Here is a 27,704-nt window from a genome sequence, read left to right on the forward strand (position 1 = left end):
GCGGCTAGAGGAATAATATTGTTACCCCAATAATCGGGGAGGATTAAAAAAGGGGAAACCGATCCATTAATCACTAATGAGAACGGAGACTTGCTCAAGGTGGATGTGGCTTGCGCATGCTAAGAAGCCGGCTACTGCCTGATAACATGCTTAAGCTGTATGCGCTAGTTATTATTATGTGTGCATAGTATGTACATAATTTTACAGACTCCAATGAGACGGAAGTATGCAGTCCACCCGGAATGACCGAAAAGCACAGTTAAGCCAATATTTTTTTTATTGAACGGCACCACACCAGCTTACCGCCGGTTGCACCAAAACTCATCAATATCGCTAAATTACTATTGTTTGAGAAGTTTAATTGTTCTCTGCTGAGAAACGTAACTCAGTCCGTCGATTGGAGTTAGTTCAACCAGCTCTTATAGTTTTATTTTTTTACTGGCGAGTTTGATTTAATCGCTTCTCCGCTTCTTCTTATATAATAAAATAATACAGTGAGCCTACATTCGGGGACTTGGGATGGGACTGAGTTGTTTGAATAAAATGAAATAATTACAACGTACATAGTGTATTTACGAATGTTCCGATGCTATTACATTCATTTCACATTTTCACTTACAGTAAAATCTTATAATTCAAATAAATAGATTCATACATTCAATAAGTGACAACTACTGCCCTCAAAACATCTTATAAAGTAATTTCATAAAAGCAATGATATTGTTGACTAAGTTCTCAACTCTACACCATTAACAAATTAACATTATAGGCTATAAGATGCTTTAATCACGACATACATTACAGTATGGAGCGTACGGGCATATCCTGATGTTCAGTCACAAGATAGAAACATACATTACAATAGGTCAGACTGGTCAGAGATTACCACTCTATCAGAACACGCCCTACAAGTATTTTATTGTATAAGTTTAGACGGGTTTGCGGAAGTTCTTGCCGGCGTACTTGGCGGCGCCGCCGAGCTCCTCCTCGATGCGGAGGATCTGGTTGTACTTGGCGAGGCGCTCGGAGCGGCACGGCGCGCCCGTCTTGATCTGGCCGGTGGACAGCCCCACCACCAGGTCGGCGATGAACGTGTCCTCGGTTTCACCGGACCTATTCAAAATTGCAAATTTAATTTAAAATGTAAAGCGGATCTGATGAGTTAAAAGACTTAAAAGTAATGTGAGCAAAGGTCATTTATAATTGCTAAGTGTTCATTAATCATAACTATCATTAATTCATTATATCATAAGTAATTAACGAAAATTAATGACTGTATAAATTATATTTAAACAACAGAGATATCAACATCAAAGTCCATACTGTCCAGAATCCAGATTACATCATTATCTGTGTGCTCTCTAGAATAGACTAGGTCAGTGAAGGATAGCAAAGGTCATACTTTAGAGTTCGTGAGTTAAAACAGTTACAATTCACTAAAAGCAGCTTTAAGATTAGATTTGGTAGCCATTCTAACTAATATATAAGTACTTATAGAGCCTAAATTCCACTTTCTTATGAAAGTAATGGATGAAGCTCTAACAGCTACGTTCCATGTAACCTTGACTGGTTGTAAGGACGTCTCATTGTCATGGTCATAATTCATAATCTGTACACTGAGACATTATGGTTTTATATTAGATGTTGCAATAGGGCTAGGTTAGATGAGAAGAATGACCCTAAGGACGGGTCATGTATCTTTCACCCAACGGGCATAATGGTGTCAGAAGTCACGCAACTTTGAACCCTATCACTTTAAAATAAAGTTCAAAATCATTATGGGAAATAATTATATTATCGTTGCCTAATAAAGTAAAGAAAAAAGGGGATAGGTGTCGTGTACCTGTGGGAGACCATGGTGCCCCAGCCGTTCTTCTTGGCGAGCAGGTGCGCGTCGATGGACTCGGTGACAGAGCCGATCTGGTTCACCTTCAGCAACAGGCAGTTGCAGGCCTTCTTCTCCACTGCTGTGGCGATGCGCTTGGGGTTTGTCACCTGACAAAATATGTTATTGTTTAAAGCTTTGCAAACTACACTAATAACCTTAGACACGCCTGAATTGCTTTCAAGAGTAATGAAGCCCATAGCAAAGCGCTCCCTCGATAATTTCAAGAACACATGAAAAACTCCTCGCAACAAACGCAAAAACCATCACAAAACTTAAGAAGGGTTGTAGTGCTGTTGTCTACTATTTTTGTGGTTTACTAATGGCACTTACGAACCAAATCATAAGTACATTTCACTGTACAGAATGAAGCTACATCCCAAACGCACTTTTTAGCTACAATCGCCGAAGGCGTGGCGTGAGATATGAATACCAGTATTAACTTACCAATGCTGCCGAATGCTTAGGATTTGGTAAATAGTGTTATTGATAACAAGAAACTAAATCAACTCACAAGCTTTGTTTAGTTTGGGGCTAGGTTAGACTGTGTAAGATGTCCCCTAATATTTATTAAATGCGCCCTACACCTGCATATACATTTTGATTATAGTGATTACTGATACGAACGGTCAAGTCATCTCCAACAATCTGGATGGAGGTGCGGGAGGTGAGGTCGCTCCACGCCGCCCAGTCGTCCTGGTCGAAGGGGTCCTCGATTGACACCATGGGGAAGTCCTTGATGAACTCCAGGTAGAGGTCGGCGAGCTTGCCAGACGGCAGGTAGTCGTCGGGGTTGGAGTTCGGGTTCTTGAAGTCGAGATCGTACTTGTTGTTCTTGAAGAATTCTGACGCGGCTACGTCCATGCCGATCTCAATCTGAAAAAAACAATTTTTTAAGTGATCATTAAAAAAAGAAAATAATATTTTTAAAGATACCTTCAGACGATTCAGATGTATTGGGCATGATAGCAAATCTCTTCATAAGGGAACCAATTTTGCGAACTTATGCAACCAGTGCAACCACCCACGATGCTTGTATTTGTATACCCAATTTTCTAATATAGGATTACGCCCAAAAGTGGTTTAAACCGCATGCCATGCAACTAGTTCGTCGGGCAATTGGAGAGGCAAAAAGATATAAAATCTTCGCTGGTCTCAGGTGTTGTAAAGGTGGTGAAATAATAAGTGGACTGTAGTTTAACGCTGGTTTACTTCCAAAATTACAAGAATACAAAAAAGGTGGCAAAGTGGATTGTCGTTGGGATTCGAGATGACAAAGTAAAGTTTTTGAAAGCTCTATTAACGCTCTATGAGCTCTATGAGTAAATAATCAGCTGCTAACTGACAACTGCAATGTTTTTTTTAGACAGCATGCCAGCACCAGCTAGTAAGCCTGCCAAATAGTACCAAAGTGGTTCCGAAGATATAAAGACCTTCTACTAACCTTGCCAGTGTATCCAGCCTGCTGGATAGCATCCTGTATGAGGAAGAGAGCATCCTTGTTGTTGAGGATGTTGGGCGCGAAGCCACCCTCGTCACCGACGGCGGTGGAGTCGAGGCCGAACTTCTCCTTGATGATCTTCTTCAGGAAGTGGTACACCTCGGAGCCCATGCGCATGGCCTCGGTGAATGAGGTGGCACCTGTAATAAAATATTATATTATTTAGATTCGCAATAGATTCTAACCAGATTCTAACATAATTATCCACTTGAGAGACACATATTACTCCTATCAGAGGATAGGAAGACCCATAAAGGCAAATAGCAATAAAACTTTTAGTGCACATTATTAAGTTAGCTTATTTATTACATTATTGTATTGGTAAGTAATCAATGATCTTTTCAATACCTGAACACGCGTGCGAGAACTTATGCTAGACCACCAGGGTCTAGAGAATAAATTTAATTTTACAAGTATATTATAACAACAGTAATCAAAGTGGTTATTTTTCAAAGTCAAAGAATTTTACCAGTGGGAAGAATCATGAATTCCTGCATGGCAAGTTTGTTGCCAGCGTGAGAGCCTCCGTTGATAACATTGAAGGCAGGCACTGGCAGAACAATGTCAGCGTTTCCGGCCAAGTCAGCCAAGTGCTTGTAGAGGGGCACTCCCTTCTTGGCAGCGCCAGCCTTGGCGACGGCGAGGGAAACCCCGAGAATGGCGTTAGCGCCAAGTTTGGACTTGTTCTCAGTGCCATCCAAGTTCAGCATGAACTGGTCAATCTAAAAAGAAGTGACTTCATTAGTCTAAATTTTTTATGATGAGCCATTCCTACTTTTCCAAGTTCCACTAAAATATTTATATAAAAAAGCTTATAAATTGTTATGCACTGCAAACCCATTATTAATCTTTTTCTTTCCATTGAAACCGTGTTTTCAACTCTACAACTGTAGTAAGTAGATTAGTTAGAATTTCAAAGCAGGCAATGATGATTCAACATGCTAAAAGTTAACAAACTTGGAAAAGGCTTATGTTACTGAGATAGTACTTTTAGTACTTGCGTCTAACCTGTTTCTGTTCAGTGACTTCAATGTTTTGCTTCAGCAACTCAGGGGCGATGATGTCATTAATGTTGCTGACGGCCTGCTTCACACCCTTGCCCAGGTATTCACCCTTGACATTGTCTCTGAGCTCCAGAGCCTCGTGGACTCCAGTCGAGGCACCAGAGGGCACAGCCGCACGGAATAGACCCAGTTCAGTCACCTTATAAGTAAAAGGTTCAATTAAATGTATGTATTTCACATTAATTACAAGAAAACAATTGTATATTTACAGGTTCCACTTATTTTTTTTTTATTATTATTAAAGCCTTTCTTATACGAACTGTTAACATTTCATTTAACAATTATAATTTTATGTATGTATATTTCTATATGCATGTTCGTAAGGTCTTTTTGACCTAGGCCTCTTCCGAATCGCCTTTTTCTAATATATTTAAGTATTTGTCCAACATTTTCTTCCATTCTTGTCTATCTATTGCCATTTCTTTCCAGTCTTTTCCTATTGTTTCTATTAGGTCTTTTTCCCATCTTGTTTTTGGTTTGCCCTTTTTTCTTTTACCAATTTTTGGATTTCAATTTGTTGCTATTTTTGTCCATCTGTTGTTTTTCATCCTGGCTATGTGCCCGGCCCAATTGTATTTTTGTTTCAATATATGTATTGCTGCATCTATAAATCTTGTTCTTCTTCTTATCTCTGTGTTTCTAACTCTGTTTGATAACTTTATGACAGGTTCCACTTGGTAAGCATAAATAAATGATGCTTAGTACTTAAAGTTCTTTGAGAATAAAATATTTAATGAAACTCAACTCAACTATGAAATATTATTGATGCCTCTCAATAAGTTATAAACTAAGCTTTAATGACTAAGATATTCAAGATGAGATATGTAGGTATATGCTAATAACAATATTCTTAGCACATACATATCTCATCTTTACAGCAGAATTTAAGTATTTTTTCATTAATGTTTACATTTGTAATTGTAAAATATTTCATCTTATTGCACAATATCTAAGGGGGAGATAAGTATTTGGTTCTATTTACTCAACTCAATTTGCTGCATGTAAATCCATATAGATAAATAAATATGCAATTGTGTCTACTTAACTTGCAAAACTATTCAAAGTGGTCACATCCTGTTACAGTACCAATGCAATACCTAGAGTCAAGACTGATTAGATACTCAAGAAAATATGCAATGATGGTCCTTACCAGGTCAACTTCTACTGTGGGGTTGCCGCGGGAGTCAAAGATCTGACGAGCTTTAATTGACTTGATAGGCATTTTGTAGAGATGTGAAAGTATCCTGTTGATGAAATTACAGGTTAGTCATAAAACTTTTAATGTGCACAGACAGTATGTTATTACTAATAAGATACTAATAAGTTTGCGAGCTTAAGTAAGCAAATAGCACAAGCCCACAATTTTTATTCTAGCTTTCAATGTAGAATAATGATGATTTAATATAAAGTCAGTTTGTCACTAAGGCGTTCAAATAGATATTCTTAACAAAATAAATAACATTGATAAGGTCGAAGAGGTCAAATATAGGTTATGTTAAGTAATTCTTATAAAAAAAGAAATAATTTCCATGCGATTTCGTATGCTACAACTCAGTGTTTATGTTTTCCAAATTAACAGTAATTAAAACAATTGAAGATTAATAACAGGGTACAAAAATTACGTTATGTAAAAATAGGTATTTGCAAGAAAGTATAAGCAATAATTATCGAATAATATAATGTTAAATATTCTTTCAAACATATTTTTAAAATAATAAAATTAAACTTACCGTCTGGTGTAAGAAATGACGAAATTTAGAGGAATGCTCAAGGAATTTGATTCATTCACCGGATTCGCCGGATTGATGTGGTGATAGCTTTGACCTCTAGAAGGTGAAACTAGTGCGGCTCCAAATCGATAAAAATCAGGATTACCCTAACAATGCAAGCTCATAATAACCGGTTTTTGATCGCCTGGCAACACAAACATTTACAGCTGTCAAAGTCATTATATTGTCAAATGTGTCAAGTCCATCTTGATGTGATTATATCGCGGCATCGCCTCCCTTGTTTATTAATTACAAACACAAAGCTTAAAATTTCAACTGTAGTGTGATTAATAGGGCACGAAAGCCATATGTTACGAATTCATCTTTTGAACGTAACTTTAATACAATAGAACTTTTAGGTTAGTTTGTGTAAGAAGCTGAAAGTTGTGTTAGTGATTCTATAAATTTAGCCTCAAGTAGCTTACTTATTGAGTAAAATGGATGATAAAGAAGCGAAAAAGGAGGAAAAGAAACCTATTGTAGTAAAAAATGCTACTGACCTACAAAGGTTGAAGTTGGAAAAGCTCATGAAGAACCCTGTAAGTTTATACATTCAAATTATATGTATTGTTATTGCAAGGCAGTTGTTGTTATCTATATCGTATCAAACAGCAGAATAAATCAGCATATTTCTTAATTATTCTTTCAGGAGAAGCCAGTAGTTATACCAGAACCACCAAAGCAGAAAAGTCTAACAGCACCTCCAGACTTTGTCCGCAATGTGATGGGCTCCAGCGCAGGCGCGGGCTCGGGAGAGTTCCATGTTTACCGCCACTTAAGAAGGAAAGAATATGCAAGACAAAAGTTTATTCAAGAAAAAAGTGAAAAGGTAAGGTAGAATTAATTTCCTTTTGTAATGTTTAGCAAAATGTTTCCACAGATCAGATTCTGATAACTGTACAATTCATTTTTACTTTTTTACAGGAAAAACTAGATGAGGAGTATCATAACAAGATAGAAGAAAATAGGAAAGCAGCAGAGCAAAAAACTGCCAAAAAAAGAGCAAAAAGATTAAAACAAAAAATGAAGGCAAAACTTAAGGGAAAAAAGCCTAAAACAAATAATACTGCTAAAAATTCCTCACAATCTGATAGTGATAGCAACAGTGAGGATGAAGCAACTGAAAATGAGGAAGGTGATAATAAAGACTTGAGTGAGAACAAAAATGAAGAAACTGTGACGCAATAGTTTTTTTTTGTACAAGACCACATACATTTAAAAAAATGTAATTTTAATTTAAGTACAATTACAAACCCATAAAAAAATAAATCATGTTTGAGTTAATTTTATGTGTAGTCTATCTTTACTAATATTATAAATACGAAATTAACTGTGTTACCTCTTTACACTTAAACTGCTGAAGCTGAACCAATTGAAATGAAATGTAGGAAGGATATAGGATAGTTTTTATCAACCATCTATGCAGACAAAGTTGCGGCCAGAAGTTAATATTGAATATCTGGGCCTCTACTAAACCATACAGCATGCTACATGTTGGGTTGCTTGGTTTGGTTAGACAACAGACCATTTTATAACAGTGCCATCTAGCAAGTTAAAATCCATTTGAAACCATCTCAACAGGCAACAGTGTGATTTAAAAAACACTCAAATCAATTTGTTCCTTTGGGAGCTATGATACCACAATCGGACACGCAGATAAACTTACAACACCCCTGTATTAAATTAGGGGTTAAAAATAGGAACATTAATATCAAACAACAATTTTTACGACAGATTTTATTTAAAAATTGAATTAGATAATACAGTTATTCGCGACTATAATTGTAAGATTAGTAAGTCTACTGGACGCTCGCCATGACGCTGTCCTCGTTCTTCTTGAGTATGACGAAGCCCTCCATGACGGGCGACAGCGGCACGTACTCGTCGGTGGCGAGCTCGGCGCGCTCGCCGAACGACAGCAGCACGGGCGTCGTGTGCGTGTGCGAGCCCGCGATGGTCTTTGGGGTGCCCGCCTTGCCGATCACGTCTACGGCCTGCGAGCAACATCACCAATGATAACGTTTGAGCATATAGAGGGTAATCGGGATTCGTCTTTGCGCAGTCACAATGCATGCACATTATCCACAATAAAAATATCTCTTAGCGCCACTTGCACCATCCCACTCACCTGGGGTTAACCGTTAACCCAGTCAAATTGTATTGTGTACTGGTAACCATGGCAACTCCAGGTTTAACCAGTTAACCCCAGGTTAGTGAATGGTGCAAGTGGCGCTTAATAATTGTTTTACGAATACAAACATTGTAAAGACTTGTCTATTCCGCGACACGCGCACTGGCGATGGCGGAATGCGTATCTGATGTTAAACCGCACAATCATAAATATAATCTTTATTCCTTCAACAGTAGTTTACACTTACGGGATAAATAAAATTGGCACATCAAGGAATTCTGAATTACTTGTTTAATTAGCGATACAGTCGTCGTAGTCTCTTATACTGTTGTACAATCAGCTATGCAGCTTATTTTTTGTAAACACGTCATAATAAATAAATATAGAAGAGCTAATGTAACCTCCCTTACGGAAGCAAACCTGTTTATCTGTACATACCTGTCCGACGCGGACGGTGACGTTGAGGGGCTGCATGTTCTCGTCGAGTGTGACCAGCCAGCGCGGCTGCATCGCCGTCGCCAGCACGTACAGCAGGTAATGCGACTTGCCGAGGATTACTGGAACGTAACAATTAGGTCAATGAATTACCCGAGCAGAGGAAATGACGCGGATTTGTTAACGGCTATTGTTGGCTGCTATTGAAAGTGTAATAATAAAACTAAGATAAGAGTTAGTCAAAGCTAACTCAGCGCCGACGTCACCGTGAAGTCAAATTCACTAATCACTTCAACACTTTGTTAAATCAGTGCAGAGTTAGCTTATTAGAGTCTAATAAGCCGAGAGTCCGTCTAATAATTAGACGGACTCTCGGCGATTCAAAAAGTGTTTCCTATAATGTTGATATTATTATGACAATAATGGCAAGTCAAACCTACAGTTTATGCATAAGCTCCTGAGTTCCGATGATTTTCGAGCTATAGAAGGTGTGCAACTAGCACAGGGGCTTACCAAGGTTTCTTGGAGGTTAATCAAAAGTAAGCAAAATTGGTCCTATCATACATAAATACTAAAGTAGGAACGATATTTTTGCTATTTATTTCAGAATGTAGTACGTGTCTAAGATCTATTATCATGCATCAGCACTAAACCTTTTATAGGTTTAAAATCACGTACGAATTTTAAGTGGTGTTTAATTTCACCGAAATTTCATATGACGAGGTGGCCGAGTGGTTAAGGCGTTGGACTGCTAATCCAATGTGCTCTGCACGCGTGGGTTCGAATCCCATCCTCGTCGATAAATTTTGTTAAAATCAAAGGAAGGGCAGATTTGTATGGACACTGTATCTAACTCTTCATTTTCGTTAAAATAGATTAAAAGGAAATTCTTATTTGTATAATTTTCTTAACTTAATACGACATCCATTTTCGTAATGTAATATACAAGGTGTAATCGTTAAGTGTGGCCAGGCGATAATTCCGTAAATATAACAGATATCAGAAAACTTCAAATTGATATCGAAAGTGCGTTACTCTTCATTTTCGTTAAAATAGATTAAAAGGAAATTCTTATTTGTATAATTTTCTTAACTTAATACGACATCCATTTTCGTAATGTAATATACAAGGTGTAATCGTTAAGTGTGGCCAGGCGATAATTCCGTAAATATAACAGATATCAGAAAACTTCAAATTGATATCGAAAGTGCGTTACCCAATGAGTAAAATTACATTAATAACTTTTTTTTAATAAACGTAGAAATATCCCAAACATTAACTTCAAACCCTCCCATACATTTAGTACGACGACTCACCCCTAGAGATAAAACTGCTTGAGATTAATTATTTGCGATAATAAACTGTAATAAAATAATAACGGTAGTTTTAATAATAAATCTAACATTTATTTTTTAATCACAACGCAAATTTTAAGAAAAGTTCATTTAGAAACATTTAAGAGAGTCCGTCAATGTATCGCACAAGAAGGGCGTCACTTCGAGCAACAAGTGTAAACAAAAAATGTACTTCCTTAAAAAATAAGTTAAATGTTAGATTTATTATTTCATAAACGGTAGTTTTATTATTTTATTACAGTTTACTATCGCAAATAATGAATCTCAAGCAGTTTTATCTCTTACGACACCAACGGCGTTCTTTGAGGGGTGAGTGAGTCGTCGTACTAAATGTATGGAAGGGGTTGAAGGTAATGTTTGGGATATTTCTGCTTTTATTTAAAAAAGTTAATAATGTAATTTTACTCATTGGGTAACACACTTTCGATATCAATTTGAAGTTTTCTGATATCTGTTATATTTACTGAATTATCGCCTGGCTACACTTAACGATTACACCCTGTATTCGCAATAATTGACCGAAGCGTAGCGAAGGTCTACGTTTTGACTCGGGCATTTTGCTTTTGTATGTCCGGATGATCTCCTCTACGGGTCGCAATTCTTAACCGATTCTCGTGAAATTTTGTAACCGAATTCTATGATTCGATAAAAAAAAATTGTCGAGTCGGTTTTTGGAAATTTTTCAAAATGGAAAAGTTGTGATAGCTCGCGCTTAAACAAATAGTCGTATCGGTATCATAAGAGTGAATTCTTTTTCAGACATGTTTACTTACAGATTAAATGGCCAAAAATTCAGAAATTTTGTTTCGCTGGTTTTGGAGGTATTAAGATATTTAGTTTTTACTTGAGAATGAGTAGCTAAATTTCGTCACCTTAACACTTTCGCAACCGGGCAAAAAACGGCGCACTACCCCAGAAACCGGTCGTCTATATCTGCGTACAAAACAACCCGCTGGGCGGGTTGTCCGGCATCTGAGTAAAGTTTACGAGTGCCCGAGAGTCGGGTACGCGGTGTCGAATGTGTTAAGTAAGAACCATCATGGCGTATTTTGCAAACGTTCGCTTTTTTTGTTTGCACAGAAGGTCTGGGTTCGATCCCCAGTAATTATATGCTGGGATATAACTTTTTGTGTTCTTTTTTTTGCACTTTTCGTATTGTTTTGCTCGCGAGGTCTTAGCCAGGGAAGTAGTGTCATAAGGTGCAAATTTTGGTATCGGATGAATTCACTTAGCACAGATGTAATATACGTAAAGCTAAGCTAATTGAGCCTGGTAGACATCCGCCACCCCCTGGCGGGTAGGCAGGGGCGGCAGTCAAAGTAATTAGTAATGGATTCAAGCTTTCAACTCCTTTTTAACGCCGTTAGAGGATGAATTTTTAAAAACGCTGAAATTACTTTTCTTGTCTACTAATAATATGCGCATATAAAAAGTTTCAAGCCCCACACTCGAAAAAAATGTTGATCTCCATACAAATTTTCAACCCCTATTTCGCCACCTTAGGAGATGAATTTTCAAAAACGCTGAAATTAGTTTTCTCGTATTTCAATAATATATCTTTTAACGAAGTTTGAAAATATTACTTAAAATAAAACATGAACCCCATACAAACTTTCATCCCCTTTTTAACCCCTTTAGGGGTTGAATTTTTCAAAATCGCTTTTTATCTCGTGTACACATTATAAATGTAACCTGGTGTGCAAATTTCAACTTTCTAGCATTTGTAGTTTCGGCTGATAATAGTAATAGTTGAATAAAGAAATAGCAAACCGATTTTGATTTGTTCGTCAATATTTTTATTTTATTCTATTAAACTGTACATTAAGTGTCTCAAAAATGAATTCCTCATGCCCGATTTATCTGGAAATGATACCAAACTCGAGGTGGTAGGTAAATAGAAGCCGATATGCGGCGTGTAACTTTGGATGCCCCCCTGCCTACCCACCAGGGGGTGGCGGTTGGCTACCGGGCTGGATTGGCTTAGCTTTACGTATACTACATCTGTGCCAAGTGAATTCATCCGATACCAAAATTTGCACGTCCCATACATAGGGTGACACTACTTCCCTCACTAGTCTACAGCTCTCAGAGCCACTAGTTTTAATGCTTTATCTGCACCGTAAGGTTTGCTCATTGCATTGCTGTTTTCGGCGCACACTTATTTGTTTAGCGTAGAATTGAAGAAGCAGTATTTAATCTTAGAGATCGGTCTTGGCGCCCGCTGTCTTCCCCAAACAACACCCAGCCAGAAACATCACCCAGCCAGTCTTAGAATTATTGACACCGCCCTTACTTACCCACCCAATGGCACTCGAGATACCATGTGTATCAGTCGTTTTGAACTTAGAATGCACCTATGCAGTGCTGTAACCGCTTCAGGTGTTTATATTGTAATGTATGTAGTGTTATTGACCGAAGCGTTAGCGAAGGTCACCGTATTGACTCGGGCAAACTGCTTTTGTATGTCCGGATGTTCTCTTCCACAGGTCGCGATTCTCTACCGATTCTCGTGAAATTTTGTGAGCAGGTTCAGTAGTTAGATATAATTTTTCTGTCGTTTCGTGTTTTGGAAAATGTTCAAAATGGTTGACATACGGATAAAGGAATTAAGTGCCATTAGGGTTAATGGAACTTAAGGCCATTGTGAGTAAGCTGTGATAATGACTCAATGAAGTAAATATTTTATATTTTTATGTTTATGAATGTTATCTTGAGGTGTACACTTGTACAGGTGACAGAGCCACTAGTAAGTGTTAGTATACGCACTGTTCTTGCAATCGAGGAAGGCGGTGAGCACGACGAGCAGGCCGGCGAGCGCGGGCTGGTTGACGAGGCGGCGGTCGGCGTGCGCGGGGCACAGCGTGACGGTGCCCTTGCCGGCGTGGCACAGCCCCTGCGCCAGCCGCACCATGAACAGGTGCACCGGCGACTTGCCGTGGTACAGCGCCAGCGCGCGCAGCATCGTCGCCAACCTGCACCACACACCATTCTAACGTTATGTTCATTGAAGAGAGAAACGAAACCGCTTGGCAGAGGACTGAGCTTGTGGTAGAGCGAGAGTGGTTGCTTGAAGCTTGATGTTCAGTTTGCGATATGATACTCGACTGAACGTATTGAAAGTGTGCGTTTCTTCGATCCTTTAAGGGACCCACTGATTAACAGTCCGCCGGACGGTATCGGCCTGTCAGTTGTTCGGAACTGTCAAAATTTCAGTGGGCCGCTTTACAAAAATTAATTATGACCTTCAGCCCTCAAACACAAGAATATCAAAAACTTCAATTAGGGTGGTATTCCACCTATCCAATTTCTTTGTCCAATGTGTATTGCGTCTCACATTTTGCTTTAATGACAGAGTGAGACGCAGTGACATTGGACAAGGAAATTTTACAGGTGGAATACCACCCTTAAACGCGCGTTAAAAAATCAATAGAGATACGAACGAGAAATTCCAAATGACATGATTCCAAGTCCATAAATGAAAAAAACACACGTGGTTCGCAAAAAAAAAAAAATATCGTGTAACTGTAAGAACACCCACCTAGCATTGTTAAGCCCCGTCTCCATATCGCGACTCGATCTGATCGAGTTGGCTCGCGAGCCAACCCGGTATCCATTGCGCGCGGCTGCCTCGTAAGCCAATGTTCGATAGTTTGCCGCGCAATATGGAGACAGGGCTTTAGTGCCGGCGCCTACGAGTCCCATTGCGAAGATGGCGTTGTAGGCGGCGTCATTGTCGGAGTCGTGCGAGTACTTGTTGAGCACGTCGATCACGGACAGCTGCGGGTTGGAGATGAAGCACAGCGTGGTAGCTCGCTGTATAGACCATGGAAGGAGTCACAGTAAGAACACTCACCTAGCATTGTTAGTGCCGGCACCCACGAGTCCCATAGCGAAGATGGCGTTGTAGGCGACGTCGTTGTCGGAGTCGTGCGAGTACTTGTTGAGCACGTCGATCACAGACAGCTGCGGGTTGGAGATGAAGCACAGCGTGGTAGCTCGCTGTATAGACCATGGAAGGAGTCACAGTAAGAACACTCACCTAGCATTGTTAGTGCCGGCACCCACGAGTCCCATAGCGAAGATGGCGTTGTAGGCGACGTCGTTGTCGGAGTCGTGCGAGTACTTGTTGAGCACGTCGATCACGGACAGCTGCGGGTTGGAGATGGAGCACAGCGTGGTAGCTCGCTGTATAGACCATGGAAGGAGTCACAGTAAGAACACTCACCTAGCATTGTTAGTGCCGGCACCCACGAGTCCCATAGCGAAGATGGCGTTGTAGGCGACGTCGTTGTCGGAGTCGTGCGAGTATTTGTTGAGCACGTCGATCACGGACAGCTGCGGGTTGGAGATGGAGCACAGCGTGGTAGCTCGCTGTATAGACCATGGAAGGAGTCACAGTAAGAACACTCACCTAGCATTGTTAGTGCCGGCACCCACGAGTCCCATAGCGAAGATGGCGTTGTAGGCGACGTCGTTGTCGGAGTCGTGCGAGTATTTGTTGAGCACGTCGATCACGGACAGCTGCGGGTTGGAGATGAAGCACAGCGTGGTAGCTCGCTGTATAGACCATGGAAGGAGTCACAGTAAGAACACTCACCTAGCATTGTTAGTGCCGGCACCCACGAGTCCCATAGCGAAGATGGCGTTGTAGGCGACGTCGTTGTCGGAGTCGTGCGAGTACTTGTTGAGCACGTCGATCACGGACAGCTGCGGGTTGGAGATGAAGCACAGCGTGGTAGCTCGCTGTATAGACCATGGAAGGAGTCACAGTAAGAACACTCACCTAGCATTGTTAGTGCCGGCACCCACGAGTCCCATAGCGAAGATGGCGTTGTAGGCGACGTCGTTGTCGGAGTCGTGCGAGTATTTGTTGAGCACGTCGATCACGGACAGCTGCGGGTTGGAGATGGAGCACAGCGTGGTAGCTCGCTGTATAGACCATGGAAGGAGTCACAGTAAGAACACTCACCTAGCATTGTTAGTGCCGGCACCCACGAGTCCCATAGCGAAGATGGCGTTGTAGGCGACGTCGTTGTCGGAGTCGTGCGAGTACTTGTTGAGCACGTCGATCACGGACAGCTGCGGGTTGGAGATGAAGCACAGCGTGGTAGCTCGCTGTATAGACCATGGAAGGAGTCACAGTAAGAACACTCACCTAGCATTGTTAGTGCCGGCACCCACGAGTCCCATAGCGAAGATGGCGTTGTAGGCGACGTCGTTGTCGGAGTCGTGCGAGTACTTGTTGAGCACGTCGATCACAGACAGCTGCGGGTTGGAGATGAAGCACAGCGTGGTAGCTCGCTGTATAGACCATGGAAGGAGTCACAGTAAGAACACTCACCTAGCATTGTTAGTGCCGGCACCCACGAGTCCCATAGCGAAGATGGCGTTGTAGGCGACGTCGTTGTCGGAGTCGTGCGAGTACTTGTTGAGCACGTCGATCACGGACAGCTGCGGGTTGGAGATGAAGCACAGCGTGGTAGCTCGCTGTATAGACCATGGAAGGAGTCACAGTAAGAACACTCACCTAGCATTGTTAGTGCCGGCACCCACGAGTCCCATAGCGAAGATGGCGTTGTAGGCGACGTCGTTGTCGGAGTCGTGCGAGTACTTGTTGAGCACGTCGATCACGGACAGCTGCGGGTTGGAGATGAAGCACAGCGTGGTAGCTCGCTGTATAGACCATGGAAGGAGTCACAGTAAGAACACTCACCTAGCATTGTTAGTGCCGGCACCCACGAGTCCCATAGCGAAGATGGCGTTGTAGGCGACGTCGTTGTCGGAGTCGTGCGAGTATTTGTTGAGCACGTCGATCACGGACAGCTGCGGGTTGGAGATGGAGCACAGCGTGGTAGCTCGCTGTATAGACCATGGAAGGAGTCACAGTAAGAACACTCACCTAGCATTGTTAGTGCCGGCACCCACGAGTCCCATAGCGAAGATGGCGTTGTAGGCGACGTCGTTGTCGGAGTCGTGCGAGTATTTGTTGAGCACGTCGATCACGGACAGCTGCGGGTTGGAGATGGAGCACAGCGTGGTAGCTCGCTGTATAGACCATGGAAGGAGTCACAGTAAGAACACTCACCTAGCATTGTTAGTGCCGGCACCCACGAGTCCCATAGCGAAGATGGCGTTGTAGGCGACGTCGTTGTCGGAGTCGTGCGAGTATTTGTTGAGCACGTCGATCACAGACAGCTGCGGGTTGGAGATGGAGCACAGCGCGATGGCTAGTGGCACCGCGCGACGGACTGCCGGCTCGCCGTAACGACCCTAAGAGAACACACAAGGTGAGACTCAATACATCACTACACCTTATAAAACAAAGTCCCCCGCCGCGCCTGTCTGTTTGTGTATTTGTTTGTTTGTTCGCCATAAACTCAAAAACTACTGAACGGATTTTCATGCGGTTTTCACCTATCAATAGAGTGATTCTTGAGGAAGGTATAAGTGTATAATTTGTTAACCCGCGCGCAGCCGGGGCGGGTCGTTAGTTAGAACATAAGATAATTTTGTTTCGTCACAAGAACAGTAGGTACATAGTTAGAAAGCAATATGCCACTTTTGGCAGCTAATGGATACTCAGAATGACGAACAAGTTCTCGCCGGCAGTATAACTAGTGCCCAACCTAAGACGTGGTAGCACAGAATAAATAATAGTACTACCGTACAGCGTAGTTTGACAGCGGTTCAGGGTAGAATCATGCTCACCTTTCTAATATATGGCACTATCCCTTTCGGCTATTTAGGGTTGTCAAAATTAATAATAAAAAATAAATAATAAAAGACGTTTATTCAAGAAGTTTGAACATAGTTACATAATAAAAGTACACGATAATGCTTACAAACTAATTGAAATGGACATCAGGTCATTATCTTATCTGTGGTCGTGCACGCAAAGGGACATCAAGTTGTGTCAACCCTAATAATTGCTTGGAGCAATGCTGAGCCGAGCGGAGCCGAGTTTGCCCGAAGGGAGGAGTTTCGCACCCCTGGTGGTAGTTGATGATAGTGAAAGAATAGTGTGAGAATGCTAACAGCTGCTTGAACTCAGTGGAGCTTGCGGAGGAGACTGGGGTCGGAAACAGTCCATCTTCCTTGAGTTCAGTCTCCTCAGACCGAGCTCCCTGTTTTTTAGGATATGGCTAAAGAATGAGAGATGGAGTAGACAGGGGTTATAGTTACCAATTGTCCAAAGATACGTGTGCACATCTCGGCGCCGGTCTCCTCGGCGAGGGCGATGACGGCGACGCCGAGCGTGGCGACGGCCTGTACGGCCGCGAGCTCCTTGTTGGCCTCCTTTTCCTTGTCCTTTTCTTTGCTCTTGCTGTCCTTAGACTTGCCTAAAACATTACAAATTATTAAGTATTGAAGTTGACTATCAGGGTTCCGTACCCAAAGGGCAAAAACGGGACCCTATTACTGAGACTCCACTGTCCGTCTGTCTGTCTGTCACCAGGCTGTATCTCATGAAACGTGATAGCTAGACAGTTAAGATTTTCTCAGATGATGTATTTCTGTTGCCGCTATAACATACTAAAAAGTACGGAACCCTCGGTGGGCGAGTCCAACTCGCACTTGTCCGTTTTTTTTTTCATTTGTTTCATGGAGCTATGATAGCCTGTTACAGAGGACTAATCCTTTAAGAAACCATTATCCATTTTATTTTATAGCAAGAGAGTTTAACAACACAGTGATAATTAATCTACAGACATTTTCTCATTGTATTTAGGTTAATAGATGGCTAATGTGAAAGCAAAACACTTTAGTTCATATCTTTCTTCGCGCTACATACTTGAGTGACTTATTCTAGACCATATCGCATTGTGACAAGGTCCACCTATAATCAACGTCAAAACAAAACACGTACTTTTGTTCTTGTCCTCCTTCGAGCTGCCGGTGCCCGAGGAGCTCGCGCCAGAGCTGCTGGATTCCTTAGCCTCTTTTTTGTCAGTCTTCTTGAACGCGGTGTCTTCGGTGGATGACTGTTCATTCTGCGATAAAACATGAAATATGAATGTCAGTTTAGATCAGCGCTCGGCAACCTTTTAGCAGCCAAGGGCCACATAGTAGTTAACGAACTTGCCGCGGGCCGCACTTTGTTAATATTTATGACTTTATCAAACATTGTCGTTTGTCAACATTACATACAAAATAGCCAGGGAGACTCGCGGGCCGCAAGTGAGAGGTTCGCGGGCCGCATGTTGCCGACCGCTGGTTTAGATCATAACCCAGGTATTCTTGTTAGCGGAAGTAGATGGCGCTATACTGTGCCGTACAATTACAATATGTGGAAATTGGGTTGAAAAACATTTGGCAATCTAATTACTATGCTATCTACTACTTCACCTGGCATATTATTGGTTACAAATATGTATTCTTTTGTCTAGTTATATGATTCAACTTAAAATAGCATAGTGTATGACGAACTTATGCACATTTAGAAATTTTTGTTTTAAGGGAAACCTATGAAAAAACCGACCCTCTACCACATGTTAAATGATTAAAAGCCGCCGCCATTTTGAATTTGCGCATTCCTTTTTAGGGTTCCGTAGCCAAAACGGCAAAAACGGCACCCTTACAGCACAGAAATGTTTGTGTACTTACATCAGTGTCGTAGTGCTTGGAGCAGATGTGCAGCATCTGTTGCACGACGAGCACGTCGCCGGTGCCCGCGTACGCACACATGGACAGGGTCGTCTGGCAGAGCGACTGCTGGGGCTCCGGGAGTACTTCCAGGGCGGCCATTGTTGCTTCTGTGCGCTCCTTGCAGCCTGAAGCAATGTTTCGTTAACCCGTGGAGCGGCCTAGTATCACACGTGACATACTAACTCCATACTACTGTGATACTGGGGCGCTCCACACACACAGACCGTTCGGAGAGATATACAGATTGTTCTAACGATCCCAACCCAATAAGGTTGTGTTGCGTTTATCGCAGAGTTCCTACGGCCACCTTGAGTCTCTCTAATCAGATCAATTCAACATCATAATCATAATATTAAGGTATTATGGCACTGGACTGATATTTGGATACCAACTAGTGGTTGAAAAAGGTTATGCAAATTTTGAAGAGATATACAACCATTATATTAAATATCATATTAAAGACACAACCATTCGACTTTCCCTGACCAATACTTTCAAATCTTGGAGTTCTTCTTTAATATGGCGGTGGAGTTGGAAAGACTTCTTTAATTTAAAATTTGAAAGACTGTTAGTCAAAATGAACTGGTGCAAACCTATATCTAATAGACTTAGTAATGCAGTGCAGGTATCTACTGACCTAAGAAACATAATCCGAGACCCAAATGTAAAAATCTGACGTATGTAGAACTGTGAAGATCTTTCGTGTCATCAATGAGGCGTTGGATGATAGCGCACGTCACCTGTGAACAGAATTTTCAATTTAGCAAAATTCTTACATCTACTCCGATAATCTCTAGCTGCCCAGAGGCCTATAAAAAGGTCTCCCGTTATATTCTAATTTGAATCTTTACTTTGATAAATCAAAGTCGCATTTATATTTGGCAGGTTTTGATGTCTGGGTGGCTAGAGGCTAATACAGGCGAGAATCGATCTTTTCGAGCGATGGCGCCCTATACTTTTGGCCTACTCTCGAGTAGATGGCGACACTTTTTGACATTTAACACATATCAGTGAAAAAATAAGGGTCAAAGGCAACTGGCGTTCGAAAAGTGTTCATCATTTGTGTCGAAAGATGGCAGTAAATATACTGAATACATCATTTACTGTTACAATATTCCTCTAGTATAAATTCTCTTTGCTATAGCTGTAAGTTAATATCCTATGAAATAAAATAATAATAAATATACTAACGTCTCCGTTGCAGGAGCCGACGGCGATGAGTCCGCAGGAGATGGCGGCCAGCGCGCAGATCTCTGCGGGGGCGGACGTGTCGCTCAGCACCGGCAGCAGGTGCTCCAGCACTTCCTTGCGCTGGGTGCCGGCGTATGCGATGCCCAGACCTACAAGCAAAGGAATTTTATCATTTCGAAAATAGCTGTCATAATTTTGACCTCTGAGCACGGCCACATCCTTAAACCTGCATTTACTAATACAGATCTCTCACATACGCCCAGTTTGCGGGACACATAATGTGCTCTATCTCACCAGCTAATCCAAAATAGGTAATGCTTTTACATGTTTCTACCCAATATTCAACTGGCCAGTCTCCACAATAATAGATCCTTAACTGAGTGACTTGGGCTGTACTACAAAAACATTCTTCACACTTTTTTTTGTAACATTTTACCTGCCCTTTAGTTGTCTCAGTCTTCACCTAACACGCTCCTAATCCATGGAATGGAATGCAGTACAACATAGTCCAACAATTGGGGCAAATGCAGGATCACCCTCGTAACAGATGTTTTTCAGAGGTTGCAGTTATTAAGTTAATTTCTTACCTAACACGCTCCCGATCCTGAGGTTGGAGCTAGAATGCAGCACATAGTCCGACAGCAGAGCAAGCGCGGGATCACACTCGTTGCGGACTCCGCAGTTCACCAACCCAAGCGCTAGCAGAGCACCCGCCTTGATGTGTTCGTCGGCGGTGTAGAGGTACTTGTCGATGGGCGTGAGACCGCCATCCACGTCCCATAAGTGGATCATGCCGAGGGAGGCCGCCGCTGACAACATGCCTGACAAAAGAGAAAAAAAAATATATAGATAAAGAATGTTGCCAGAAATGTGAAGCGAAACAACACGTTGTTGCAACCGACTTGCGTCGCAAAATATTTGTCTCTGTGAATTCACAACTTAACCACAGAATAAATAATAGTACTACCATACAGAAAGGAAACTTCCTGCAAAATCGAAGTTTGACAGCGGTTCAGGGTCGAATCATGCTGTCCCTTTCTAATATATAGCACTATCCCTTTCAGCTTTCGATAGTATTAATGTTACAAAACTTCAGTAATAAAGGCTATTTTTATTTATTTTATTTTATTATCCCTTTCGGCTATTTAGGGTTGTCAACATTCAAGCCATTATTTTATCTGTGGTCGTGCACGCAAAAGGACGTCAAATTGTGTCAACCATAATAATTGCTCGGAGCAATGCTGAGCCGAACGGAGCCGAGTTTGCCCGAAGGGAGGAGTTTCGCACCCCTGACTTACCCTTCCACTAAAACAAATTGACATGACGCACTTACAATAAGTGTACGGGACTGTAGTTCAAATTGTACGAGTTACCAACAGAATCTATAACTCACCATGATCCTTATTCTTATACATCCACTTGTTGCCATCCTCTGTTGTGACTAACTTATCCCGCCCAAATCCGGCGTTGACGAAGGCATTAACAAATGTAGCCGAGAGATTCTGTCTAGCAGAGTCCACTGGGTGCTCCGCAAGAAGGGAAGGGCGCAGAGCCGAACCGGCCGACTCTAGCCAAGTTTTATATACTTCTTCTGGGGTTTTGGGCTCCATAATGTCGAGCTATAAATAAGAGAATCATTCATCATTTTTATTTGAAGAAAATGTTAAATATGTAAATAAATAAAGAAGAAAAAAAGAGGTGTCATTACAAATATGGCAAGTTGTCCCGCTTTTAAACAGATTCTAAATCTGGCAGTTCAACTATTACCCTAAACAATACAACAAAATACAAAATATACATTTGACCTACCTCTCTGCCCAAACTCAGGAAGTGATCATTGATGTGGGCGTTGAGAAGGATTGTACGCAGATCTTCATCCTCAATATCCAATGGAATGTACTGACGCGCCAGCATGTAGCAAAGCTGCTTCTTTATTAACCTACAAAAAATATTTCGCTTAGTTGGTAATTCCCACCAAGTCGGTTTGGTGGTAACTACTGGGAATTTTTTTCCCAGTAGTTACCAGTGGTAAAAGGTGGGAAAAAAATTCCCAGTAGTTACCATTGGTAACAACTTGGTGGTAACTAGTGGGAATAACCCCTTAGTTGTTGTTGTCCTATGGCACCCCAGAGGAGTGCAAAGGGCCTTCACAAGCTCGCGCCACGCTTGGCTATCTTCAGCGACCCTTCTGGCCTCTGGCCTCGCTCTAGCTCAGTGTACATAATAAAAGCTCATTTTGCTTAGTGTACATAATAAAAGTCAACTAGCTGATTGTACTCCTTTAGTTTCATTTTCATTACACTTACAAAACATGGCTGGATTAGATCCATTGTTACAGATTGCAGGTATTTATAGTAATGGGTATAATATGCTATGCTTATAGCTGCTTTGTCTCTACACTGATCTACATATATAATTATGTTTGTCTCCACATGTTAGTTAATCTTAATGATCAATATCTAGGTGTAGTAGTTAATAAATAAATAAAACTTACGGATCATTGCAAGCATTGAACACCTGCTCACACTTTGCCTTATCATGTAGTTGCATGGCCACAAGAAGAGCCCGTGGGTACTCTCCAAAACGCAGGTATGTGTCCAGCACACCCTGTAGGATTTGAGTTGATTCGGGCTCAACTACATAACTTGCACAGCTGGAATATGAGCAAACAATTGATGTTATTTTCTTTATCTGTGCATAGGTATATTATTTTTATAATAGTCCATATAAAATAACATGAAGATAAATGTGACGTTCCATGGAAAAGGTACCTTATGGAGGCTGGCGCTTACGTCGCATAGCACCGCAATAGTATTGGAGCGGCGTTAATAATAGCGTAAGCGCCAACCGCTAAAAGGTACCTTTACCCGTGGTACGTCACAAATTATGCCATTTAACCTCTTGGGGTTCAATGTCCTAATACTAGTACAAATTACCTTCAATGAAATTTGAATCCTTTTTAAATGGAACAGAGTTGCTTTTGTTTTGTTTTGTTTGATTTTAAAGCAAAGCAAAATCAACTCTATTTTCTAAGACAATTAATTCAAATTTGCCTGGCAATTTTTCTTGTATGGTGGGCCGCTAGAGGACAGCAACTTAACTATGTATATGGTAATTAATAGTTAAATCATAATACAAAAGAAAACAGTATCATCTAGTAGAGGAGCATTCCATCAGTGGTGCTCACCTAATGCTACTTTAATAATATATCTGAAAATGCCAAGAAACCACATCTTTGATCTAATCACAATTTGGCCTATAAACTTTAAATACACAGACCAAACATTGGAAGTAAATGTTAACAGAGCATTAGGGTAAACAACACTGGTATAGTATAATGCTCCTAAAAGTACTGTTTACTAAAAATATTGGCACTTTACTATTGACCCCACAATGTACGTTTCCTGGACACATTCTCATAAAACATTGTCTCTATGACTCAAAATACATTTTATACCTCTTTGTAACAAACAATAATTGTAGAACTACATAGTTAAAGAAAAACAAATTTTAACAACATTATAACTAAAATAGGTTTCACTGTTTTCTATTAATAACAGCTTAAATAATTTTGATTTTGCTAATAACGCAATTTCAGATAAATTTTGATAGAGTTACTGACCAAAATGTAGTTTAGTTAGATTATCAAAAGGGTTGGGAGTTGGAAGAAATTCCTTCACAAGATAAAATTCCTGTATTATTAACACAAGATAAACATAACTAACCCGATAAGGTAGAGACAGACTCTTGGGTAATTGCTCTGGTCCATGTGCTGTGTGATCAGGTCTAGCCGATCAATCTCCATGAGCAGGTCACAGGCCTGGATCTCCGCAGAGTGCTTCATGTCAAATGACACCACATCCCTCACCAGCGGCAGAAGTGTGTCCATGTTGTCCACATTCCACTCTTCAGCAATTTCACCCTCCAATTGTCTAAAAATTGATAAAAACATGAGACAGTTCTGCTAGTCAGGCATTCATTTATGTTAGTGACCTTTTACGGCTATAACTATAACCAGACATAGGATTCTATGAGGCAGAATTTAACGAAGAATTTTATTGACAGCTAGGGAGTTCCTGTATCGATAAATTAAATTATCAATACTTTTCCCCAATACTAGTGATCGCGCCCAGTTTCGTTTGAAAATGTATATTATTTGTAAGTATTATTTCGGGGTTGGTGATAAAGTTTACTAAGTAAGGCGTCCTCGAACGCCTTAGCGCTGTCTAGGAACCAACTGCGCAACTTGGTAAGGGTGCTTACCGGGCATTGCGGCCTAAATAAGCACATGCGCACCATGGGGAAACGTGACATAGGGCGGTGCAGACTCTGCATGGAGGCGGAGGAGACGCCCTTGCACATCCTCACAGAGTGCCCTTGTCTAATGCGTACTCGTGACCTAATCTTGGGCGGACACATATTACGCCCGGAGGAGGTAAAGTCTCTCGAGACCAAAAGGATCCTGCAGCTATTCGAAGTTGCAGGGTTGGATCGAGAGTTGTAATAGGTGGCGATCACAATAGATCAGGAATGGTCGCAGTGATACATAGGCTTTGGAGCCTTATATAGCCCCTAATAAAGAAGAAGAAGAAGAAGGCTATTTTATATGACCGCTAGGATAAAAAAAATTATGATGAATGAAGTTTCAAAAATCCTTTTAAAATAAAGAAGAAGGGAATTTTGTTATTGTTTTGTTTCATTCTAATACTTTGAATAAAATTTTATTTTTAGAAACAAAACTTGAAAGAAGTATTGATAATTGAGTTTATCGATATAGGAATTCCCTACCTGTCAATAAATTCTGCCCCAAGGAATCCTATGTCTGACTATAACACAAATTGTTTGGCCATTTACTGTACAGGTAAAAATTTACTTTGGTCACTCTATTTACCAGGGTGCTTCGAAAAAAATACTTTGAGTAGCACCCTACTATTTATGAAGCACAGCAACATCTAACAGAAAATGCTAGTCTATTTTAGTGTTAGATGTTTCTTAAGGATGCATATTAGTGTATAAATTGTTTAGGGATAACAGCAAAAGCAATTATAATTTCTGCAATACACCTATTTTAATCGTATTGAGACTTATTAAAATACTTTTTATTTTATTTACCTGACATATTCATGTCCCCAATCTCCAACATTTGACATAGTACCCAGTAAACAGTACTTTAAGCATTCTCGTTTTTCAGCAGCATCCTAAAACATAAAAATTATTTAATTCCTGCCTTGCAAACCAAATTAAACATAAATGTAAATCTTGAACATTTTTGCCTTAAGGTAAACATTCAAGCAGTGTAGTGTAAGCTTAGGCTTTTTAATATAAATAAGAGTAGCAATCACTGCACTTGGGTATATTTTCAACAAAACTATTTAGACAAAACATTGGGATGGGAATCGTTATGCTTATCAGATAGGAATATTACTTACGGCTGAACCACTAACTCCCATAGCTAGCACCGAAACCACATCAGCACAGAACTTTTTAGTTTTGGCATCTTTGATCTTTTCGTACACTTCTTTCAATGCAGGGTAATGCTCTCTCAAAAACTTCAGAGGCTTAGGGACTGATGTCATGGAAGTTGTGGATGTTCTTATAAGATTGCTCAACATTTGCAAAGCAGGGAAATACAAATCCTTTTCGTTACCCTGCAAACAATAAAAAAAAGAATTAGGTTATGATTGTTTATTCGTCATTTAATATATTTAAAACCTAGAACACGTACCATAAGCTTCTCCACAAGCATATTAAGTTCCTCCTGGAGGCGTTTGTCTTCCTCAGACTGAAAATACAAGATATATATTAGATTAAATGCAACTGCACGATCACTTTAAGAATGACGATACACTAATCGGTTTCTCACCAAATCCTCATTTTGAGCTGCAACTGGCTCTGTTTTCTCTTTCGCTGGTTCCTCAGTTTTATTTTTGACCGTCATTTTCACTACTTATCTTTTAATAATACGTAAAATATTATTTGTTTCGCTTGGTGACTGTCTAGAATGGATGATTTGAGAAATTTTGACAAGTCACTACTCGGTAGTGCTCGGTGTAACCGACTGAGTTGCCAGTGTAAATAAAAAAAGAAAATATATGTCATTAATGCCATTGTAACCAACATAATGGCTCCTCTTCACGTTGGGCCAACGCCAACGCCAACGAGGGACGCAGCCATGCGGTAGAATGAGATAGCAATATCACTTGCTCCCTCTAACGCATAAATGTGTCCCTCGTTGGCGTTGGCGTTGGCCCAACGTGAAGAGGAGCCATAAGGATTTATACTTCGAGTTAATTTTGTTGTAATATGTATAGAAAGGTCGTAACCCCCAAATTTGATATATTAATTAAGTAATTTTATTTATTCAACTGTACGATCTTTATATTATAATATACTTTTTCTACCCGTCGACTATAATTCTTGAATTTAGATTTCTTATACCAAACTGCAATTGGGTATTTTTAATGTGTGGGCTCCCAACTCAACTATAATATTCATTTCGATACAGTTTAGTCAACTATAATGAAATTGACCAATCACAGCTCGCCGCGATCAAGAGGACGAAACAAAAATATAGCTCAAATTAATTATTTATTTTAGGTTTTATAGTAGAAACAATTGGTTCATAAGTCTGAAACGCGCATGTGACACCCTTAATATAGCAACATCCATTGACTACGAAAACCACTTAGCGTTGCTTGTTAGTCTCCATAGGCGACGGTGGCCAAAATCAAGAAAAAACTGTCTAAAAATTGAATTTAGCGCGGAGCAAGTACCAGAGCCTCATGAGTTACGAGAAGGTGTGGTTGACCAGCCCGCCGTGGGGCGCGGGGCGCGGCGGCCGGGTCGCGTACGAGTATAAAGGACATGAAGCTATCGCGGCTGTTCGCGTATCTTTGCTGTATACTTTTGGTTTGTTTACCTAAATGATTCTACTAGTTTAAAGTATTATTTTTGTTGACGCGTAGAAAAAGTATTGTATACAATAGTGATATAATCAAGCTTTTCAACCTTACTTAGACAACTCAGCAAGCTTCGTTGCCTAAACACGGTACTCGACTGAAAAGCTCTCTATTATATCACGATTGTATAAAATACTATCTTATTATAACTTATTACGAACATCCACGTCACAAAAAACACCGAATGTGAGACCGAATGTATAGCCCCCTCCAGACTATATGCGCGTGAATCGCGGGCGAAGCCGCGAACGCTAGTGTGGCGTCGATTTCGCAGATTGTTCACGCCTTCGCGCCTTGTTTTCCGTTTTTTGTCGGTATTTCGGCCCGCGTCAAAGGAGACGCGAAGCGCGAACTTGCAAGACTCCACATTACACACAATTTTGGCTCTTCTGTGGCAAGATAAATATTAATTATATTACGATTATATTATATTAAGCAGCTATATTTTACGGTTTCACAAGAAAACAAAATGGAAAATAAGCGAAATCACGTATGATGCCATAGATAACTAACAGTTAAACTCGATCAGCTGATGCTTTTCCGCCATCTTGCCGCAAACCAAACTGCGAGATCGCCGTGAAGTGTGCGAGTGTGGAGTCATACGTCAACTTCGCGATATGTTCGCTTCGCGACGTCGCGCCGCGATTCACGTACATAGTCTGGGGGGGCTTATGAAATTGAAAACGTATACAGATGATTCTAATGTGATTCTAAAGTGCACGGTAACGGCATATCATGAAATTATACGCGACAGGATAATATTTTATA

The 27,704-nt window shown here is 40.8% G+C and overlaps 3 protein-coding genes and 1 non-coding gene across 4 annotated transcripts; 2 read left to right on the forward strand and 2 right to left on the reverse strand.

Moving 5' to 3' along the window:
- Positions 1–552: 552 nt before the first annotated feature.
- LOC134796137 (enolase) lies at positions 553–6,333 on the reverse strand. Its single transcript, XM_063768109.1, has 8 exons — positions 6,181–6,333; positions 5,601–5,694; positions 4,395–4,589; positions 3,856–4,108; positions 3,330–3,526; positions 2,513–2,761; positions 1,844–1,995; positions 553–1,113 (listed from the first exon to the last, which is right to left on the reverse strand). The coding sequence occupies exons 2-8, from the start codon at positions 5,670–5,672 to the stop codon at positions 930–932; spliced, it is 1,302 nt and encodes a 433-aa protein (XP_063624179.1). The 5' UTR covers positions 5,673–5,694; positions 6,181–6,333; the 3' UTR covers positions 553–929.
- Positions 6,334–6,444: 111 nt separating this feature from the next.
- LOC134796138 (PRKR-interacting protein 1 homolog) lies at positions 6,445–7,423 on the forward strand. The gene is made up of 3 exons (XM_063768110.1): positions 6,445–6,758; positions 6,869–7,048; positions 7,144–7,423. Exons 1-3 carry the CDS (start codon positions 6,657–6,659, stop codon positions 7,405–7,407), a joined length of 546 nt encoding a protein of 181 aa, XP_063624180.1. The 5' UTR covers positions 6,445–6,656; the 3' UTR covers positions 7,408–7,423.
- Positions 7,424–7,941: 518 nt separating this feature from the next.
- Positions 7,942–26,012, reverse strand: LOC134796139 (26S proteasome non-ATPase regulatory subunit 2). Its single transcript, XM_063768111.1, has 18 exons — positions 25,841–26,012; positions 25,703–25,759; positions 25,407–25,625; positions 25,090–25,175; positions 23,703–23,909; positions 22,472–22,630; positions 21,787–21,916; positions 21,371–21,596; positions 20,565–20,798; positions 19,978–20,126; positions 19,424–19,526; positions 18,745–18,911; positions 18,008–18,131; positions 17,323–17,480; positions 16,226–16,410; positions 12,907–13,112; positions 8,789–8,907; positions 7,942–8,213 (listed from the first exon to the last, which is right to left on the reverse strand). The coding sequence occupies exons 1-18, from the start codon at positions 25,913–25,915 to the stop codon at positions 8,019–8,021; spliced, it is 2,799 nt and encodes a 932-aa protein (XP_063624181.1). The 5' UTR covers positions 25,916–26,012; the 3' UTR covers positions 7,942–8,018.
- On the forward strand, positions 9,503–9,584 carry Trnas-gcu (transfer RNA serine (anticodon GCU)). Its single transcript has one exon. It is a non-coding gene; the product is annotated as a tRNA-Ser (tRNA).
- Positions 26,013–27,704: the final 1,692 nt, after the last annotated feature.

The sequence above is a fragment of the Cydia splendana genome, chromosome 13 (genome assembly GCF_910591565.1).
Source record: "Cydia splendana chromosome 13, ilCydSple1.2, whole genome shotgun sequence".
Taxonomy (NCBI): Eukaryota; Metazoa; Arthropoda; class Insecta; order Lepidoptera; family Tortricidae; genus Cydia; species Cydia splendana.

What these genes read in the sequence shown, in the direction of transcription:
- LOC134796138 (XM_063768110.1), top strand. Translation starts at nt 6,657, where the DNA reads ATGGATGATAAAGAAGCGAAAAAGGAGGAAAAGAAACCTATTGTAGTA. An exon ending in AAAAGCTCATGAAGAACCCT is followed by an intron (nt 6,759 to 6,868) that starts GTAAGTTTATAC and finishes TTATTCTTTCAG; the next exon opens with GAGAAGCCAGTAGTTATACC. An exon ending in TTCAAGAAAAAAGTGAAAAG is followed by an intron (nt 7,049 to 7,143) that starts GTAAGGTAGAAT and finishes ACTTTTTTACAG; the next exon opens with GAAAAACTAGATGAGGAGTA.
- LOC134796137 (XM_063768109.1), bottom strand. Translation starts at nt 5,672, where the DNA reads ATGCCTATCAAGTCAATTAAAGCTCGTCAGATCTTTGACTCCCGCGGC. An exon ending in AAGTCACTGAACAGAAACAG is followed by an intron (nt 4,109 to 4,394) that starts GTTAGACGCAAG and finishes ACTTCTTTTTAG; the next exon opens with ATTGACCAGTTCATGCTGAA. An exon ending in ATTCATGATTCTTCCCACTG is followed by an intron (nt 3,527 to 3,855) that starts GTAAAATTCTTT and finishes ATTTTATTACAG; the next exon opens with GTGCCACCTCATTCACCGAG.
- LOC134796139 (XM_063768111.1), bottom strand. Translation starts at nt 25,915, where the DNA reads ATGACGGTCAAAAATAAAACTGAGGAACCAGCGAAAGAGAAAACAGAG. An exon ending in TGGGAGTTAGTGGTTCAGCC is followed by an intron (nt 25,176 to 25,406) that starts GTAAGTAATATT and finishes TTTATGTTTTAG; the next exon opens with GATGCTGCTGAAAAACGAGA. An exon ending in CCAAGCACTACGACACTGAT is followed by an intron (nt 18,132 to 18,744) that starts GTAAGTACACAA and finishes GTTTTATCGCAG; the next exon opens with AATGAACAGTCATCCACCGA.